This window comes from Equus przewalskii, unplaced genomic scaffold, assembly GCF_037783145.1.
Source record: "Equus przewalskii isolate Varuska unplaced genomic scaffold, EquPr2 ChrUn-13, whole genome shotgun sequence".
NCBI classification, from domain to species: domain Eukaryota; kingdom Metazoa; phylum Chordata; class Mammalia; order Perissodactyla; family Equidae; genus Equus; species Equus przewalskii.
This window is the reverse complement of record NW_027228750.1, coordinates 5,589,743-5,608,448: the sequence shown is the minus strand read 5'-3', so window position 1 is coordinate 5,608,448 and position 18,706 is coordinate 5,589,743. Positions and strand designations below refer to the sequence as shown.

General features: G+C 43.5%; 2 protein-coding genes across 21 annotated transcripts in view; both read left to right on the top strand.

Annotated features, from left to right (window-relative positions):
• The window catches only part of HIPK1 (homeodomain interacting protein kinase 1), a 49,250-nt gene extending 36,400 nt beyond the window's left edge, over positions 1-12,850 (top strand). For 2 of the 19 annotated variants that reach the window (XM_008542127.2, XM_070607895.1), the window contains exons 11-17: positions 1,244-1,383; positions 2,020-2,202; positions 2,696-2,902; positions 4,442-4,683; positions 6,816-6,946; positions 7,634-7,702; positions 8,027-8,648. In XM_008542127.2, the coding sequence (XP_008540349.1) occupies positions 1,244-1,383; positions 2,020-2,202; positions 2,696-2,902; positions 4,442-4,683; positions 6,816-6,946; positions 7,634-7,702; positions 8,027-8,515 (1,461 nt within the window). In that variant the 3' untranslated portion in view covers positions 8,516-8,648. The other 17 variants (XM_008542129.2, XM_070607898.1, XM_008542126.2 and 14 more) reach the window with 15 other exon arrangements.
• On the top strand, positions 12,846-17,309 carry OLFML3 (olfactomedin like 3). 2 transcript variants are annotated; one of them, XM_008542125.2, is made up of 3 exons: positions 12,846-14,692; positions 15,399-15,684; positions 16,013-17,309. In XM_008542125.2, the coding sequence occupies exons 1-3, from the start codon at positions 14,579-14,581 to the stop codon at positions 16,831-16,833; spliced, it is 1,221 nt and encodes a 406-aa protein (XP_008540347.1). In that variant the 5' UTR covers positions 12,846-14,578; the 3' UTR covers positions 16,834-17,309. The 2 variants fall into 2 exon arrangements, with proteins under 2 accessions (XP_008540347.1, XP_070464021.1); XM_070607920.1 differs by lacking the exon at positions 12,846-14,692 and adding an exon at positions 15,127-15,195.
• Positions 17,310-18,706: the final 1,397 nt, after the last annotated feature.

Genomic DNA, 18,706 nt, shown 5'->3' with positions numbered 1-18,706 from the left:
TCTGTCAAAACAGTTCGTCGCTTGGAACGCCAGATTTCTGCCTCACATTGGAATGTTATTTCTTGCTTTGTATTAAACTACATGCTTTGTCTTGTGCAGGTGTTGGCTTATGGAAAGACGCATGGTGTGACTTAACATACTTCTCTTATTTTTTGTTTAGTTTTGTTTTGTTTTAAATTCTGCTTATGGTAGCAGACATGTTTGCAGTTTCTCTGCTTTGAAGGCTTCTTGTTTGGAACCGGTATTTGTAACAAGTGGATCTGTTACTTGCAGAAATATTTTTAAAACAGTGTGTTGATGGCCTTGCAGTTTGAAATTCCAGAAACAGAACCATATGTACCCAAGCATTGTAGGTGATTGTACTGTAGAATTCAAGTTTAAAAAGGAAACTTTCAAATCTGTTCCCATTTTTTCAGAATTTCTGTGAGAAGTACAGAAAGCATATTTGTTGCTGTCTATTGCAAGTGACATGGCTTGTTAAAAACTAGAAATGCTATATTTTCTTGTAGTGATTAATTTTTATGTTGAAGTATGTTTCTATAAATGATACATAAAATGATATATTTTAGGTAACTATTAAAAACAAAATCTGGTGCTCTCTGCATCTATTTCATAAATATTTTACTTATTGCCTTATTATTAAGTTCTATCATATGGCTATAAGTGATGAAGTCAGCTTTCTCTTTCTGCCATAAGCTTGTTTGCCAAAGGATTTTGGCCTTTGGTCATCCACATCTGGCTCCATTTTCTAAGTACTACCCTTTTAAAAAAGAACAATTCTCTCCTTTGTTTTCTAGATGGAATTGACCTGATGTCTTATCTGATTGGCACTCAAATTTTAAAATTCCCATTTTTAATCTCAAGGGAGCTGTCTTAACTCTATCTAGGGATATTTTTAGAATCTTTGCAAAAATGATACTGGAGCATTTAACCAGAGCTTACCTGTGAACTTTCAGCCTCCTTGACTCTATAGTATAATAGAAACTCTTAACCATGGGGATCTTTTCTTTAATACCCTGGTGGTCAGGTTATGGAGGTAGCCAAGAGAAAGCAGCATGTTCTCTTTCTCTATTTCTAAGACTTGTAACCTTGAGCCCCTCTGACTTTTCTTTTTTAATCTCTGCAAGTTAACAATCTACAAGCAACTTCTTTTAAGATATGAATTTTTCTTTCATCTGAAAAAAACAGGAGAAAAAACCAAGAATGAGTCAAGTCTGGATCTTTTTGTGTTTCCTTACAGCAGGCTTGGCCTGGAGGAACCCAGCAAATTCTCCTGCCTTCAACTTGGCAACAGTTGCCTGGGGTAGCTCTCCACAACTCTGTCCAGCCCACAGCAGTGATTCCAGAGGCCATGGGCAGTGGCCAGCAGCTCGCGGACTGGAGGCAAGTGGCCTATGCTCCTTTCTGGGTGATTTGTAAGGGCAGATCCCTTAGGGTAGGAGCAGTTGATGATTTGGGGAGACTGAGAAGAAAAGAAAGAAGGGAGAGATTTATCTCTGTGTGAAATCCTTTAAAAAAAGAACCCCTATCAGGCTAAGAGATGGAGTGATAAGGAAAGTTTGAATACAGGAAAACAGTAGATTCTAAGATCAAAAATCATTTACTTCAGATTTTTTTTTTTAAGATTTTATTTTTCCTTTTTCTTCTCAAAGCCCCACTGTACATAGTTGTATATTTTTAGTTGTGCGTCCTTCTAGTTGTGGCATGTGGGATGCTGCCTCAGTGTGGCTTGATGAGCGGTGCCATGTCTGCGCCCAGGATCTGAACCAGCGAAACCCTGGGCCACCAAAGTGGAGCGCACAAACTTAACCACTCGGCCACGGGGTCAGCCCCTACTTCAGATTTAAAGAAAGTCTTATGCAATTAGAAACCATACAGTGAAAACCTCGTAATCCAGGTGCCTAGCCTTAAAAATAAAATGCAGCTCTATCTGGTTGTTTTAATTGCTTTTAATACCTATTTGGTCCTGATTTCCTAGTGTTTTAGGCATTTGTTCTCTATTTCTTCCTGTTGATACAGGAGTGCCCACTCTCATGGTAACCAGTACAGCACTATCATGCAGCAGCCATCCCTGCTGACTAACCATGTGACATTGGCCACTGCTCAGCCCCTGAATGTTGGTGTTGCCCATGTTGTCAGACAACAACAATCCAGTTCCCTCCCTTCAAAGAAGAATAAGCAGGCTGCTCCAGTTTCTTCCAAGTAAGTCTCTGTTAGAGCTGATAGTTAATACTGTGCCAGTTTGAGAGACGTGTTGCCTGGTATTTAGAGGGTGGTGGTATAGACACTTTTGGTGTGAAGCAGCAAGTAGCTGCCAAATTGAGGAGGAGCTAACATTTTCTTTTTCACATGCATACAGGTGTGTCCTGGTTATGCTAAACCTTTCTCCCCTCTGCTGCTTTGAATCCAGGCCTTCTTTATGCTGATGCATTTATTTTTCTGCCCACTTTACAGAGTGAAATTAACTGTGGGGTAAAGGGCATACGAAAATAAAATTTGTGTTGTATTTTGGTGTTCTTGTCACTGGAAACTCTGGCCAGAGTTTATTTTTTATTGGAACTTTTATAGTCAAGTGTATTGGCTTAATGATTAGGTAAAAAGGAATCAAAGAGCAAATTGCAAAGAGTTTTGGGGAAAAGATGTATAGTTTTGGGAGCCAGGCACTGAACAGTCTTTCTTATGACCTTTCCTACAGGTCCTCTCTGGATGTTCTGCCTTCTCAAGTCTATTCTCTGGTTGGGAGCAGTCCCCTCCGTACTACATCTTCTTATAATTCTCTAGTCCCCGTCCAAGATCAGCATCAGCCAATCATCATTCCAGATACTCCCAGCCCTCCTGTGAGTGTCATCACTATCCGCAGTGACACTGATGAGGAAGAGGACAACAAATATAAGCCCAGTAGGTAAGACAGGTGAATAGCTCCCTGGGTTGGTGGTTCCTACCCTTTGGCTTAGACTGTTAGCTTCAGGCAAGTGGCCTAGTTTGGGCTATGAAAGGAACAACTAAAAACAGATGGCCTTGGATGAATGAGCCAAAACACTCAAGTTTTCTGTATCTTGAGCATTGACAAGTTTTTCTTAATATTATACATGTTCATTAGTTAAATCAGTCTTTTCAGATACATTAGATAGAAGGTATGTATTAAGTTGTCAAGCTACTCTGGCTTGGAATGCACATTACACAACAAACATGATCCCCTGCCTTTGAGCAACTTTAGATCTGAAAACAGATACCATAACAGAAGCGTATAAGCAACAGTTAATTGGGACGAGTCAGTAGATGTGAGATAATTTGAAATTTGTGTAATTTTTTAATCTGGAAACACCTCTTCACTTTAGGTAGGGCTGCCTTCTGTTTCCCCTCAGCTATATGGTCCAAAAACTTCAGAATTTAGTACCAGATTATTTTCTCTTATCCCAGCACCTTAATCCAAGTCTTTAACTGGGCACTTAACTAAGTAAGAGTAGATACATTTAAGAACTGTAATATATAGCTTTCTCTCAGTGTGAACATAGTCACTTGCCTTGATCTGTGTTGTTTTCTTCACTGGGCTTTTGGTATTAGGCATATAGAAGAGGAATAACCCTACTTTTACCTGAGGAGGTAGGATTCACACATGAAAGTAATTTAGGAGACTTTACAAAGTCATACATGAATGAAGTTTTAAACTTGAAACAGTAAATTTAGAATGAAGTACTTCAATAGGGCTATTTACACATGGTATTTACAATTACGAAGTGGTATTTACAAATAGTAAGTAGGCTTGAAACTAAGTTTTGAAAGTGGTCATTGAACTGATTTGGGGAAGAGAAAAAGTAAACTTTCCAGTGAGGAAAAGTAGCCTAGTAGTGGCAAAAATTATGTAACCAGCAGGATTGCTTTCACTGGAGCCAAGCACATTAAAAAATAAGGAAAAACTGAAGTTAATAAGGTGGGGATCAGTTTGTGAAGGAACTCTTCAAAAAGAAACATGTGGTGAGAAGTTTGATTAGATCTAATAAGGAATCGTGTATAATCCAGCAGGGTGATATGGAAAAAAAGTGGTGTTTGAAGAAAACTATTGAAATAACTGTGAATGGGAATGGCTAAGAGACAACATGGAGTAGTTGTTAGAGGTGTATCCTCTGGAGTCATTCTGACCTGGATCTGAATTCTGTCTTCTTGTATGACCTTGGTCAAGTTTCTTAATCTCCCTATGCCTCAGTTTCCTCATCTGCAAAATGGAGATAATAGAAGTGTTGTGAAGATTCAATGAGATGTGTGTATAGTGTAAGAATAGTACCTGATGCATAATAACCACTCCAAAGTTTGCTGCTGCTATTATTGTTATTATGACAGTCATCAACATCATCATCATCATTGTTATCATGGGAGGACCAGAGACCATCAAAGAAACATTGCTAAAAGGGTAGTGAATTTTCATGTATTTTCTTTTCCTCAGCTCTGGCCTGAAGGCAAGGTCTAATGTCATCAGTTATGTCACTGTCAATGATTCTCCGGACTCTGACTCTTCCTTGAGCAGCCCGTATTCCACTGATACCCTGAGTGCACTCCGGGGGAACAGTGGACCCCTTCTGGAGGGGCCCGGCAGAGTCGTGGGAGATGGCACTGGCACCCGCACCATCATTGTGCCTCCACTGAAAACTCAGCTTGGTGACTGCACTGTAGCAACCCAGGCCTCAGGTAAGTATCTTCACAGCTAGAGTTGAATTCTCCTTTGATTCGTGTAGCCTTAAAATTTTGTTATAATCTATTTATGCCAATGGTAGAGACCAGTGGTATAGATTTTCTTAAAAATTACTCAATTCAGGACCGACCCCATGGCCAAGTGGTTAAGTTTGCACACTCTGCTTTGGTGGTCCAGGGTTTTGCCATTTCAAATCCTGGGTGTGGACATGACACCACTCATCAAGCCCTGCTGAGGTGGCATCCCACCTGCCACAACTAGAAGGACCCACAACTAAAAAATACACAACTATGTACCTGGGGGGTTTTGGGAGAAAAAGGAAAAAAATAAAATCTTTAAAAATTACTCAATTCAGAAATCAGTTCCTTGTGATGTGAATTATTTTTGGCCATAGTTTATCCTTCTATGTTTATTTTGCTTGGATTAATATAAAAATAAATCTCTAGTCTCAGAAATATACTCACTGTTGATGGGAGAAGGTGAATAAGACACACGTTGTATGGCAGGGAGAATTAGCAGGTGATTTTTTTGCCACAGGTGATTCAAATTTGACAATCCAAGAGTGGACAGGAACTGGTAATATTAATAATGACTGCAAAACTGGGCCGGTCCAGTGGCATAGTGGTTAAGTTCACGCACTCCGCTTTGGTGGCCCAGGGTTTGCAGGTTTGGATCCCAGGTGCAGACCTAGCACTGCTCTTCACACCGTGCTATGGCAGCATCCCACCTAAAAAAAAAAAATTAGGGGAAGACTAGCACAGATGTTACCTCAGCGACAGTCTTCCTTACAAAAAAATTAAAAAGACTGCAAAAGTGTTTTGGAAAACAATATGTCCTTTAGATCTATTCTCACCCAGTGTCATAGCAGTGATGCTTTTTTGGATTTTATTATCAACCTAGTTATCTCCGTCTTTCTTGCTCTGTTCGTTGCTGGGCTTGGGCTCCCTGCTTCAGTTATTGGGTAATGCTAGCTGCAGTAACGAGCCCCATATTTCCCTCGCTTGACATAATAGAAGTTTACTTCTTATTCACATGACTTCCCAGTGCAAGTGTTCCTTGTGGGTAGGCCTGCAGTGAGTTAAGGATCAGAGCCTTGGAATCTTCGGCATCCAATCAGAAGGAGAAAGAAAGTTTGGAGGAGGCACATAGGGTTCTTAACCTCTTTAGCCCTGGAAACAGTGAAAAGAAATCACATGGCCCCACCTAGCTGCAAGGGGGCCCAGGAGATGTAGTTCTTGTCTAAGCAGCTGTTTTCCAGTGGCAACTCCATACGTCAAAGGAGGGGAGCGTGAATTTTTGGTGTCAGTATAGCCATCTCTGCCATACTTGTCTAAATTAGTGCTTTACCATGAATTATGTTACTGCCAGAGACGTAAACAGGGTTCTCATTTGAGGATATTGTGTTCAGCTTCAATGAGGTTCTCCTCCTCAGAAGTAGACAACTGTCACATTGCAGACAAGGCAAAACTTCCTGATATCAGGCTACTAAACAACGTTATTAGGAACTCTGTCCACTGTTGGGTCCAAAGACTATAAGCTACTCTGCAAGTCTCTGAATAAATGCTCCGGTTTTCCTAGTGGGAATACAGAAGGAAGCGAAATTTTGAAAATTGATCTTATGTTCAACTGCCTTGCAGTTTCTTAGAATTTGAAAATAGTGAGTGCCCAGCAAGATATAATCTTGCCTTCCTTTAAACCCTTTTGACACTTAAATGTTCTAAGAATTGCCAGTGTCTTACTCAGCTTCACACTGTCATTTTTATACTTGTTTAATCACTTCCTACATAAAATTCCAGGCTCCTTGGTGATAGGAACTGTGTCTTAACTCATGTTTGTATTTCCAGTAGTACCTTGCACGTTGCAGGAGATTAGATAATATTTATTGAAGTGAACATTTTAAAGATCCTTTATGGAGCTTTGTGGCAAGACAGAAAAGAAATGGATAATACAGTTTTTGTAACTGTAACTTCTGGTGTAAATGTAATTGAGGAAATAAGATACACGTAAAACCTTAACTCTTGCAAACCTCATGCAATTGGATTGATTAATATGATGCCATCTGAGGTTTAGCTCAATGATACTGAGCAGATGTCTACTCATAGCTTACTAAGGCCTGACCCTTTTTTAGGTCTCCTGAGCAGTAAGACCAAGCCAGTGGCCTCAGTGAGTGGGCAGTCATCTGGATGTTGTATCACCCCCACAGGGTATCGAGCTCAACGTGGGGGGACCAGCGCAGCACAGCCGCTCAACCTTAGCCAGGTAAGCGCAAGGGGCTGCTGCCTTCTGTTTGGGCCCTCCCTTCTTGTTACTCTCTGGAGAACCCTGCTTCTGGCTAGACTGCTGAATAAAGCCAGATGAAGCCCCTTTTGTGTCAAACAATTTGGTGTTCTGTGGCCTGTGTCATATCTGCATGTGCTGTGTTTTTTCACTCTCTGTGGAAGTGTTCAGTGTACATTTTGGATTTTCCATCAGACCTCCCCAGTCTATCTTGGAAGATTAGAGAAATGTCTGGAATTCAGAAAGAACTTAGGATGCTTTAGTCCATGCCTGGTTCTGCCCCACCACATGCTTTGAGACGAGATTCTCTTCCTTTATCTCCTAGGTCATAAACTAGCCTCACGCTATTTATTTGAGGCAAGAGACAGTGAAAAGCTTTCTGGCCTCTTAATCAACTGGTTGTAGTCCTGCCTGTTGGTTGAGTCTGGGATTTGGGGATTTTTCCCTCCATCTGATCCACTGATGAGATTGGGAAGATCACTATTCTGTTTGTGTTCACTCTTTCCTCAGCTAAAATTTTGATGCTTGTGTGATGTCTACCAGTAGTGTAAATATGAATGTGAAACTGTGTGTGTGTGTGTTTGTGTTTGTGTTTGTGTTTGTGTTTGTGTGAGAGAGAGAAGCACGTTCAAGTGCCAATGTAAGTTCGAGTTAGTGCATGTGTTTTAGGCTCCACATTGCAAGAGGGACATGAAGAACTTAGAGGAGAACAAAAGAAAACACTGGCAAGAAAGAAAGGTTAGAAAAAATTCAAATTCACTGACGCCAGAATAGGGTGAGTTTGGTTAACAGTTACTAACTTGCAGGAGTGGGTAACCCTATGAACTCTTGATTTCCCCCTTTCCTCTGTCGAACTGCTGCTATCTGGGCTGGGTTAGGATCTATTCTGCCAAGAGGCAGAGGGATGGATGGCTGACTTCTGACAACATTGCCAACCTGGGAGATTCTCTGCTGTGGCAGCCTAGAAGCAGTGCAAGTTAGAACCTCAACTCTCAACTTGGCCTGTGGTGTCCTGAACCAGAGTGATCTCAAGATTCCTCACTCCTTTCTTCCTCCTTCCAGAACCAGCAATCTTCGTCAGCTCCAACCTCGCAGGAGAGAAGCAGCAACCCTGCCCCCCGCAGGCAGCAGGCGTTTGTGGCCCCACTCTCCCAAGCCCCCTACGCCTTCCAGCATGGCAGCCCACTGCACTCGACGGGGCACCCACACCTGGCCCCAGCCCCTGCTCACCTGCCAAGCCAGCCTCACCTGTATACGTATGCTGCCCCCACCTCTGCTGCTGCATTGGGCTCTACCAGCTCCATTGCTCATCTCTTCTCCCCCCAGGGCTCCTCAAGGCATGCTGCAGCCTATACCACCCACCCTAGCACTCTGGTGCACCAGGTCCCTGTCAGTGTCGGGCCCAGCCTTCTCACTTCTGCCAGTGTGGCCCCTGCTCAGTACCAACACCAGTTTGCCACCCAGTCCTACATTGGGTCTTCCCGAGGCTCAGCAATTTACACTGGATACCCACTTAGTCCTACCAAGATCAGCCAGTATTCCTACTTGTAGTGGGTGACCATGAGGGAGGAGGGGTCATGGCTGCCTGTTCCTGGCCCTGAGTTCTTAATAATGGGCAAGGATAAGCTCCTCCTTTACTCTGTCTTGAAACTCCTTAGCCAGCAACTTGTTCTGCAGGGGCCCACTGAAGCAGAAGGTTTTTCTCTGGGGAACCTGTCTCAGTGTTGACTGCATTATTGTAGTCTCCCAAAGTCTGCCCTATTTTTTAATTCTTTATTTTTGTGACAGCATTTTTGGTATTTGGAAGAGTTCAGATGCCCATCTTCTTCAGTTACCAAGGACGAGAGATCATTCTGAAGTTACCCTTTGAAAAATATTTTCTCTCTCTGACGTGATTTCTATAAATGCTTTTAAAAACAAGTGAAGCCCCTCTTTATTTAAGTTTGTTTTATTGTAATTGCTGGTCAAAGGGAAAATGCTGATAGAAGGACTTGAAATCTGGAAACAAGTAAAAAAAGAAAAATTACTACTTTTTGCTTGTTTAAAAACCAAGACTTAACTGCCTATTTTAAGAGCATTTTACACAAGTCTGTATTTTGCTATCAGGCATTTCTCCTTAAAATTTTACTTTTGTTTATGGGACATTTAAACTTACAGCGTGTTAGTTTTGTTTTCATGTTGCATTATACTCAATGGACGATTGTTATTTTGCAAAACTGGTTACATACTACCCTGTTACTATTGGGATCTCTCAGTTGCTCCTGTGTTTATTGTAAAGTAATGGTAGGAAGCAGCTCACCGTTTGTTGATAACTTAGTGTGGGAGAATCTGTACCTACCGTGACAGCACCAGGTATTCTCTTCAGTGAAGCACCGTGCGTTCTTTTTAAATTATTTTTAAAAAGTCCTTCTCTCTCTGGTTCAGCTTAAATTTTATTATTGGAAAAGCCGTGAAGGAAGTTATTATTCTTTGGTGGCGGTGGTTTTATTATATGCAAAATCTCCTTGCATTATGCGATACTGGCGTTGATAAGCTATGCGTAAAGGTTGTTGGCATTGATGAGCTTTGCCTGAAGAAGTATGAATTTTCAATAATACACCTCTCTCTCTTTGCCTCATCTCTCCCTTCTGTTCTATGTGATTTATTTGGGGAGAAAGCTAAAGAATCTGAATCCAGATAAGAACGTTGTGTATAGCTTTTATACTTTAAAGTAGCTTCCTTTGTATGCCAGCAGCAAACTGAATGCTCTCTTATTAAGACTTATACAATAAGTGCATGTAGGAATTGCAAAAAATATTTTAAAAATTTATTACTGAATTTAAAAATATTTTAGAAGTTTTGTAATGGTGGTGTTTTAATATTTTGCATAATTAAATATGTACATATTGATTAGAAAAATATAACAAGCAACTTTTCCTGCTAACCTAACATGTTATTTGTAATCAAATGTGTAGTGATTACACTTGAATTGTGTATTTAGTGTGTATCTGATCCTCCAGTGTTACCCCGGAGATGGAATTGATGTCTCCATTGTATTTAAACCAAAATGAACTGATACTTGTTGGAATGTATGTGAACTAATTGCAATTATAGTAGAGCATATTACTGTAGTGCTGAATGAGCAGGGGCATTGCCTGCAAGGAGAGGAGACCCTTCGAATTGTTTTGCACAGGTGTGTCTGGTGAGGAGTTGTTCAGTGTGTGTCTCTTCCTTCCCTTTCTCCTCCTTCCCTTATTGTAGTGCCTTATATGATAATGTAGTGGTTAATAGAGTTTACAGTGAGCTTGCCTTAGGATGGACCAGCAAGCCCCCGGGGACCCTAAACTGTTCACTGGGATTTATCAGAACAGGATTAGTAGCTGTGTTGTGTAAATGCATTGTTTTCAGTTTTCCTGCCGACATTGAAAAATAAAAACAGCAGCTTTTCTCCTTTACCATCACTTCTACCCCTTTCCACTTTGGAATCTAAGCTGACTTCTCACAGAAGCATTTTCCCCATGTGGCTCTCTCACTGTATGTTGCTACCTTGCTTCTGTGAGAATTCAGGAAGCCGGTGAGAGGAGTCAAGCCAATATTAAATATGCATTTTTTTTTTCCTTCTTTTAAGGTATGTGCAATCACTTTTAGAATGAGATTTTTTTTTTCCTTTCCCATGTGGCAGTCCTTCCTGCAAATAGTTGACATTCCTAGTAAAATATTTGCTCGTTGAAGAAAACATGTAACAGATGTATTTATACCAAAGAGCCTGTTGTATTACTTGCCGTGTCCCCATACTATGAGGAGGAGTTTTGTGATGCCGCTGGTGACAGGGAACTAACTCACAGAAAGGTTTCTCAGCCAGTGAAGAATATTGAGAAGGAACCAAAGCCTGTTGAGTCATTGGGCTTTTGAGGTTTCTTTTTAACAACTTGTATATTCTTGGGGCCCTTCAAACTGTGAAATTGTCCTTGTACTCTCAGCTCCTGCATGGATCTGGGTCAAGTAGAGGGTACTGGGGATGGGGATGTTCCTGCCCATAAAAAGATTTTGGAGAGGAAAGTTAACCCTAAGATACAGATGTGTTCCATCTGAATTGAAAATTACATATTTGAGAGAGAAGTCTAGGACTGGTTCTTTGTAGAGATGGTGTCAAGGAGGTGCAGGATGGAGATGGGAGATTTCTGGAGCCTGGTCAGCAAGCTCTGTACCGGGTTGAACACCGAGGAGCTGTTAAGGTATTTGGAGTTTCTTCATTGTAAGGAGTAAGGGCTTCCAAGATGGGGCAGATGGTCAGTACAGCCTACCAGGAACATGTCGCTGTTTTCCGTGTATTTTTCTTTATCATTATATTGAGTTGTGTTTTCAGCACTATGTTGGTCAAGATACCCAAGCAGTTTGTATAGTTTCTGTCACTAGTGTTATACAGTTTTCTGGTCAGTGTGTGTGATCATTGTGTCTCCTTTTTTGCCAAGCACATTCTGATTTTCTTGCTCAAAGGCAGACCTAGTTTCTAATGGAAACATTTTTTGTTCCTTATCCTTCCTCTACAAGGGATAAGATTTGTTGTTTTTGTAAGAAATGAGATGCAGGAAAAAAAACCCACTCCACTCCTGCTCTCCTCCCCCAGTCCAATTAGTAGATACCGTTTAAGATAAGAGTCTTAACTTCTCGGGGAAAAGACAATACCAAGAGCTTGTATTGTTACCTTAATCACCTTACTAGCAGTGTGTGGCTTTAAGAATTTTAGAGATTTACAGTCTTAGTCTACAAATTGGCATTTCACATTTACGAAGCTAAAAATCCACCTGTGTCTACTGAATGTGTGTGTACTCAGTGTGGCTCTAGATTCTGTCCCTGGGGCTTAGCATTGCCAGCCCTGACAGGATGGGGGAAGCCCCGTGAATTTAGTGAGCAGCTGGCCTGGGTCATCGTGCCTTGACCTCAGACCGGCTTAAAGCTTTTTAAGTCCTCTCAGAACTTGCATTTCCAGCTTCTCCCCTTCAGAATGAGAGAGAAAGTGGGGAAGGGTTAAGTCTAGCCACTCTAGGCTCATCAGAATACTTGACCCCTCCAGAGTTTTTAATAGCTCCCAGGAGGTGAATCTACTGTCAGTGCTCAGCTAAAATACCAGCCCCAAGAATGAGAACTCCATTTCAAACAGTTCTGGCCATCCATCAACCTCCACTAGAGGGGCTAAGTTTGACTGCTCTTAGCCAGGCAAGCACAGTAATGTGTGTTTTATTCAGCATTATTATGCAAAACCCCACTGGTTAGGATGGTTTGTTTTAGGATAGGAAATGAAATTGCCTCTTGGTGACAGGAATGGCCCAAGCCTGCTTCCTATTTTGATTTTTTTTTTTTAACTGATGGATGGTGCAGCATGTCTACATGGTTGTTTGTTGCTAAACTTTATATAATGTGTGGTTTTGATTCAGCTTGAAGAATAATCTCACTACATGTAGCAGTACATTATATGTACATTATATGTAATGTTAGTATTTCTGCTTTGAATCCTTGATATTGCAATGGAATTCCAACTTTACTAAATGTATTTGATATGCTAGTTATTGTGTGCGATTTAAACTTCTTTTGCTTTCTCCCTTTTCTGGTTGTGCGCTTCCTTTTACAACAAGCCTCTAGAAACAGTTTCTGAGAATTACTGAGCTATGTTTGTAATGCAGATGTACTTAGGGAGTATGTAAAATAATCATTTTAACAAAAGAAATAGATATTTAAAATTTAATACTAACTACGGGAAAAGGGTCCATTGTGTAAAACATAGTTTATCTTTGGATTCAATGTTTGTCTTTGGTTTTACAAAGTAGCTTGTATTTTCAGTATTTTCTACATAATATGGTAAAATGTAGAGCAATTGCAATGCATCAATAAAATGGGTAAATTTTCTGATTCATGTGGCTGTTTTTGACTTCTGTTTTAGGGGTACAAAGGGGATCAACAAATGGCATCTTTGGAGTGTTTAAATGCATTGCATCTGCACATCAGTAGAGTATTAGAGACAAATTCATTCTTCACACAAACCTCCACAACAGAAATGAATAGGGGTTGGTAGGGAGCACTTCCCAAGAATGGAGTGTCCAGCCCTCTAACTTAACATCACCTGGATCTGACCCTTTGAAAGAGACAGAAACTTCTGACACACCCTAATTAAATTTTATTTTTACTACCTTCCACCAAACATCTAAAGTAGCAGAATGAAAATAATCACCAGAAGAAGATGCTATTATTCCTTCCTTTCAAGCTGCACCATTAGAAGCATAGTCCTTTTTAGAGAAGGAGCACTTCTGATCAGATTTCTCTTGATTCTAAAGTGAAGAAAATTTCTCCTGATAAAGAATTAGAGATTTATCTAGATTAATCACTGCAGGTCTCTGAATAAATGCTGTATTTGTTTGACTTCTTTTGACACATGTGTTTAAAGCCAAGTCTACCCTACACTGGCCACTAATTCCTTTTGAGTTCCTACCATCATAGTTGGTATACAGAAATGAGAAACATTTAGAAACACCTTTTTAGACCATAACCAAGAGAAATTATCAGTAGTCTATTCTCTCCCATTAGTAGGGGAGTCAGAATACATTTATTGATTTAGACTGTAACATGTATATTTTTCAGATTTTTTGCCTAAAGAAATGAATGTAAAATTAGTGTGAACTTGCTGAACACTCCTCAGTTTTGATAAGAGAATACATCTAGAAGCTTTCAGACAGAGGAACGCTATATAGAGAGGCTCTGCTGTCAATCTCACTGCCAAGTAATCAAGAGTTTACTAACTTCTCAATAACCTGGTTTTGTTTTTTTGTTTTTAATTGTTTTTGTCTCAGTTATATTTTCTTCCTTAGGCTAAATCAGAGAGAAATTGGGATAGCCCCTTACGTAATTGGGTAGTCTATGGGGAAATCTGCGTTTTAATGATGAAAACCTCTGTAAATTCAATCTGGCTTGCTTTGTGGAGAATTTTCCACATAAGGTGACTGAAAGCCTTGGTTTCCTTTATTAATCCTGAGATGACACCAGGTGCTTAGCACAAGATGGCGCCAGTGAGCTAGAAAGGAAAGGAGTACAGACTTGACCAATGTTGCCTTTTTTCTCTACCTCTTCCCCTCAAATCTCATCTTCCCTTCTTCCAGCTTCCACTGAAATAGGGGGGAAAACTCCACACTATTATTGCTGGGAAAGGGAAGGATTAGTGAAGGGTATTTCTTAAGAAGTCAGCACTGGAAGCATTCTAACACATGGGAATAGAGTTTGCTCTGGGACCTCTGCCTCCAGCAGTTAGCCCCTTTTCCTGGGTGACTGCCCAGAAGGCCTCTGCCCTAGGGTTTCCATCTACTTTCCTCTCCTGGGGAGCCTACAGTCTAGGCGGGAGGTGGTTAAGGCTTCTGGCTGCTCTGCAATAGGGCCATCTGTGTTTGATCAGTCCGGGCGGAAAGGAGCGGGTGGGGGCTGTACAGAGACTGAAAGCATTCCAGAGTAGTGAGAGAGACCCGGAGATCCAGAAAGAGAGAAGGCACCGCCCCCACCCCGCCTCCAAAGCTAACTCGCGGGCTTGAGTGGAAGAGGCCAACTGCACACTACTGCACACTCGTTCTTCTCTGTCCCCACTCTTCCGCTGCCATGGGGCCCTGCACTCCTCTCCTCATCTTGTTCGTTTTGTGGTGGTCAGTACCCCTTCAAGGACAGCAGCACCACCTTGTGGAGTACATGGAACGACGACTAGCTGCCTTAGAGGTGAGCAACTCCTGTTCTCTTCTAGCCCAGCCTGGAAGGATTCCACATATGTGGATTCACCCAGTTTGTCAGGATCTAGGGATGACAAGATAGGGCTCTGTAAGAATCTACAGAAAACTGCATCTTTAATAAGAGGATCCTTAAAATTGCAAGCCCTCCTCTTTTCTTAGATGCTTAGAGCAATTCTAAAGCAAACAGACCTTGTATTTTACCCCTGGGATTAGATAGGAAAAGGGGACAGAGTGGAAATGAGAGCTAAGATTGTGGAGATGTATCTTAGGACAAGATGATAATTCTGTTAATGTTGGGAGTTCCCAGAGAATCTGAAACTTTCTGCCTTTTTAACAGTTTAAAGTCTGTAGCATGTTAACTCCCAAAAGGAAAACTGTATAATGGAGCAGAGACCCCTTCCCTCTCTCATACACTGTTAGACTGCCCTAGAGGCTCAGATGACTCGGTGGCACTGCTCACAGAGAACACAGGCTGGAGGACAGGACGTGGGGGTAGGGACTTAGGTGAATCTGAGATGGGCTCTTTGTGCATTTAGCATCTCTGAACATCTGGTTTCCTTTCTGTGGGGATTGAAGGGGATGTTAATGCCTGGCTGCGTTTGTGCTTTTTCCCATTCCTGACTCCCTGGTTGGGCCTCTCCCTGCCTGGGATTTGTAACCCTGCAGCCCTCCCTCCCGCTCCCCCATCCCTTCAGGAAAGGCTGGCCCAGTGCCAGGACCAGAGCAGTCGACATGCTGCTGAGCTGCGGGACTTCAAGAACAAGATGCTGCCGCTGCTGGAGGTGGCTGAAAAGGAGCGGGAGGCTCTTAGAACTGAGGCTGACACCATCTCGGGGAGAGTGGACCGTCTGGAGCGGGAAGTGGACTACCTGGAGACCCAGAACCCAGCTCTACCCTGTGTAGAGGTTGAGGAGAAGGTGAGCGGAGGCCCTGGGACCAAAGGCAAGGGCAGAAGAAATGAGAAGTATGATATGATGACAGGTAAGCAATCTGAGAGCAGACCCCTAACACTCTCAGAACCAGTATTCTTCCTCGGTTTGTTCCCTTTTTCTCCTTGTCCCAGTCCACCTTGGCTCTATCCTCTATCTTCTGGGATCTATTTTAGGGAAAGATCTGTAATGACTGGTCCATTAAGGAAAGTTTCTGGGGACCCAGGCCTCTGTGATACCCTTTTCCCCAATCTTCCATAAGAGTGGAGGCATCCACTGTCCCAATGTTCTCCAAATGCCCCACCCAGGGGGGGTCCTGCGATGGGCATCTAACTCTTGCCTATATTTCTTTGTCCTGTGCTTTTCTCCTTCCCCACCAGACTGTGGCTACACAATCTCTCAGGTGAGATCAATGAAGATCCTGAAGCGGTTCGGTGGCCCAGCTGGTCTATGGACCAAGGATCCAATGGGGCCAACAGAGAAGATCTACGTGTTAGATGGGACACAGAATGACACAGCCTTTGTCTTCCCAAGGCTGCGTGACTTCACCCTTGCCATGGCTGCCCGGAAAGCTTCCCGAGTCCGGGTGCCTTTCCCCTGGGTGGGCACAGGGCAGCTGGTATATGGTGGCTTTCTTTATTATGCCCGGAGGCCTCCTGGAGGACCTGGAGGGGGTGGTGAGTTGGAGAACACCTTGCAGCTCATCAAATTCCACCTGGCAAACCGAACGGTGGTGGACAGTTCAGTGTTCCCAGCAGAGGGTTTGATTCCCCCATACGGGCTGACAGCAGACACGTACATTGACCTGGCAGCTGATGAGGAGGGCCTTTGGGCTATCTATGCCACCCGGGAGGATGACAGGCACTTGTGTCTGGCCAAGTTAGACCCTCAGACACTGGACACAGAACAACAGTGGGACACACCATGTCCCAGAGAGAATGCTGAGGCTGCGTTTGTCATCTGTGGGACACTATACGTCGTCTATAACACCCGCCCTGCCAGTCGGGCCCGCATCCAGTGCTCCTTTGATGCCAGTGGCACCCTGACCCCTGAAAGAGCAGCACTCCCTTATTTTCCACGCCGATATGGTGCCCATTCCAGCCTCCGCTATAACCCCCGAGAGCGCCAGCTCTATGCCTGGGATGATGGCTACCAGATTGTCTATAAGCTGGAGATGAGGAAGAAAGAGGAAGAAATTTGAAGAGCTAGCCTTGGTTTTTGTATCTCTTTCACCTCCATACATTTATATCCTCACTAAATTTCCTGCTCCTCATCCAAATGTGAGCAAATTGTGGTTCAAATCCTGTATTTTTAGCCAACGGAAGCCAAATTCTCATAGTCCCTTCATTTCATATGGAATTCCAGATCTTGAGTAATCCTTTTAGAGCCAAAAGAAAGAAAACTCTGAACGTTCACTCTTTCTCTCCTGTCCTGTGTCAACACATTGCAGGCCAAAGACGACCCAGACCCAGAGCTCTGACCCTCCTATGGGGGCAACCCCAGCGAACAGGCAACAGAATATTTCTTGCCCAGCTGAGTCGGAGAGAGAGAGGACTGGGAGAAAGAGACTTTCAATTCTGCCCTCTCTCCTTCTCCCTTCAGTACTCTCAAGAATGGGACTATCCCCACATCATTTTGTATTGCAACATTTTGCATTAAAAGGAAAATCCACTGCTCCTCGCCTGTGTTTGTTTGGGGTAGTCCTCAGATCAAATTTCTCCCCGTGACCCTCCGTTTTCTTCCTCTATCCGATCCCCACTCCTTAGGCCACATTAGGGACTTGGCTGGGCTCTCTTTGCTGAGGGAGAGGGGACTTGTTTAGTTACAGATTTTACTGTGAGGCTCCTGGTGAGGCGACAGAATCCCGCCAATTTAGGAGGCTGGGCGAAAGACCTCGTCCACACCCACGTCATCCGCAGCAGCCCTCCCACAACCACCAGTGGCACCCTGCCTCTGGCTATGAGACTCGAGCCCAGGAGCAGGGCTTCCAGTTCCAATTCTCAGAGGTTTTGAACCAGAAAATGGATCTTAGTCGCATTGAAGTCTGGTGTGGAAACCAGAGCCCTGAAGGCATGTGTTTTTAGTAAGAACTTTATTTAAGTCTCACCTCTGAAGTGGACTCTGCCCCCAACCCTGAACCCCACTCCCATCTCCAGCATTGGGTTGGCCCCCAGGGCCGGCTTGCACAATCGTGCTTGGTCTGAACCGCTCTGATTTTCCTGCTGCCACAGCGTCTGCGGTTTGGGCGAGGAGGAGGGGCAGAGACCGTATCCCAGATGTTAGTCTTACCAGTTTCCCAACACATGCCTCTCTCCACCCTCCTCACCCCCACCTACCCACCCCAGTCTTGGAACCTGGCTGAAGTCTGTCCAGGAGGCCTGGAAACTTAACCCTTTCCTGCCCAGTACTCTGACCCCTGGTTTGGAATTACAGAAAGCAGTCTGGGGAAGGGAGAAGGGACAGGAAGAGGAAAACCTGGGTTTTGCGCTTCAGTCTCTAGGAATCTGTGAGCTCTGTACCAGGCCCCACCCCAGCCTCAACTCCATGCTCAGCACTCTGGAGCAGGGCTGTCTGATGGACAGGATCCACGGCTTTTATGGGTAAGTTGACCTCAGGCAGCCCTGGAAGTCCTCCTGGTTATTCACCACAGTGGAGGAGGGGAAAGGAACACAGTCTTCTTCCCAAAGTACACCCCTCCTCCCACCTCAGCATAGAGTGGATCAGTCAGGGCCCTGTGAGCCTCCTTTTGTCTTCTTTTTTTCTCTCCTCAGGCAGAGTGGCTCCTGATGTCGGGTGGTGGGGAAGGGGAAAAGAAAGACAGTGAGGCACCTCACAAAGGCGCTATTGTAGGGAGCCCGAGGTGGGTGGGGGCTCTCTCCCATTCAATTCTCTCCTAATGTGGGGCTGGCAACAGTAATCACTGCCTGTCAGCCCACAGTGGGGTCTGCCCACGGCACATCTGGCTCCAGCGCCCGGTGCACACAGAGGGGTGTGGAGGAGGGAGGGAGCACTCAGTGGAGGCCTGGAGAGAGGGGTCCAGGCCGTGAGGGGTGGTGGCACAGCCTTGTGTGTGT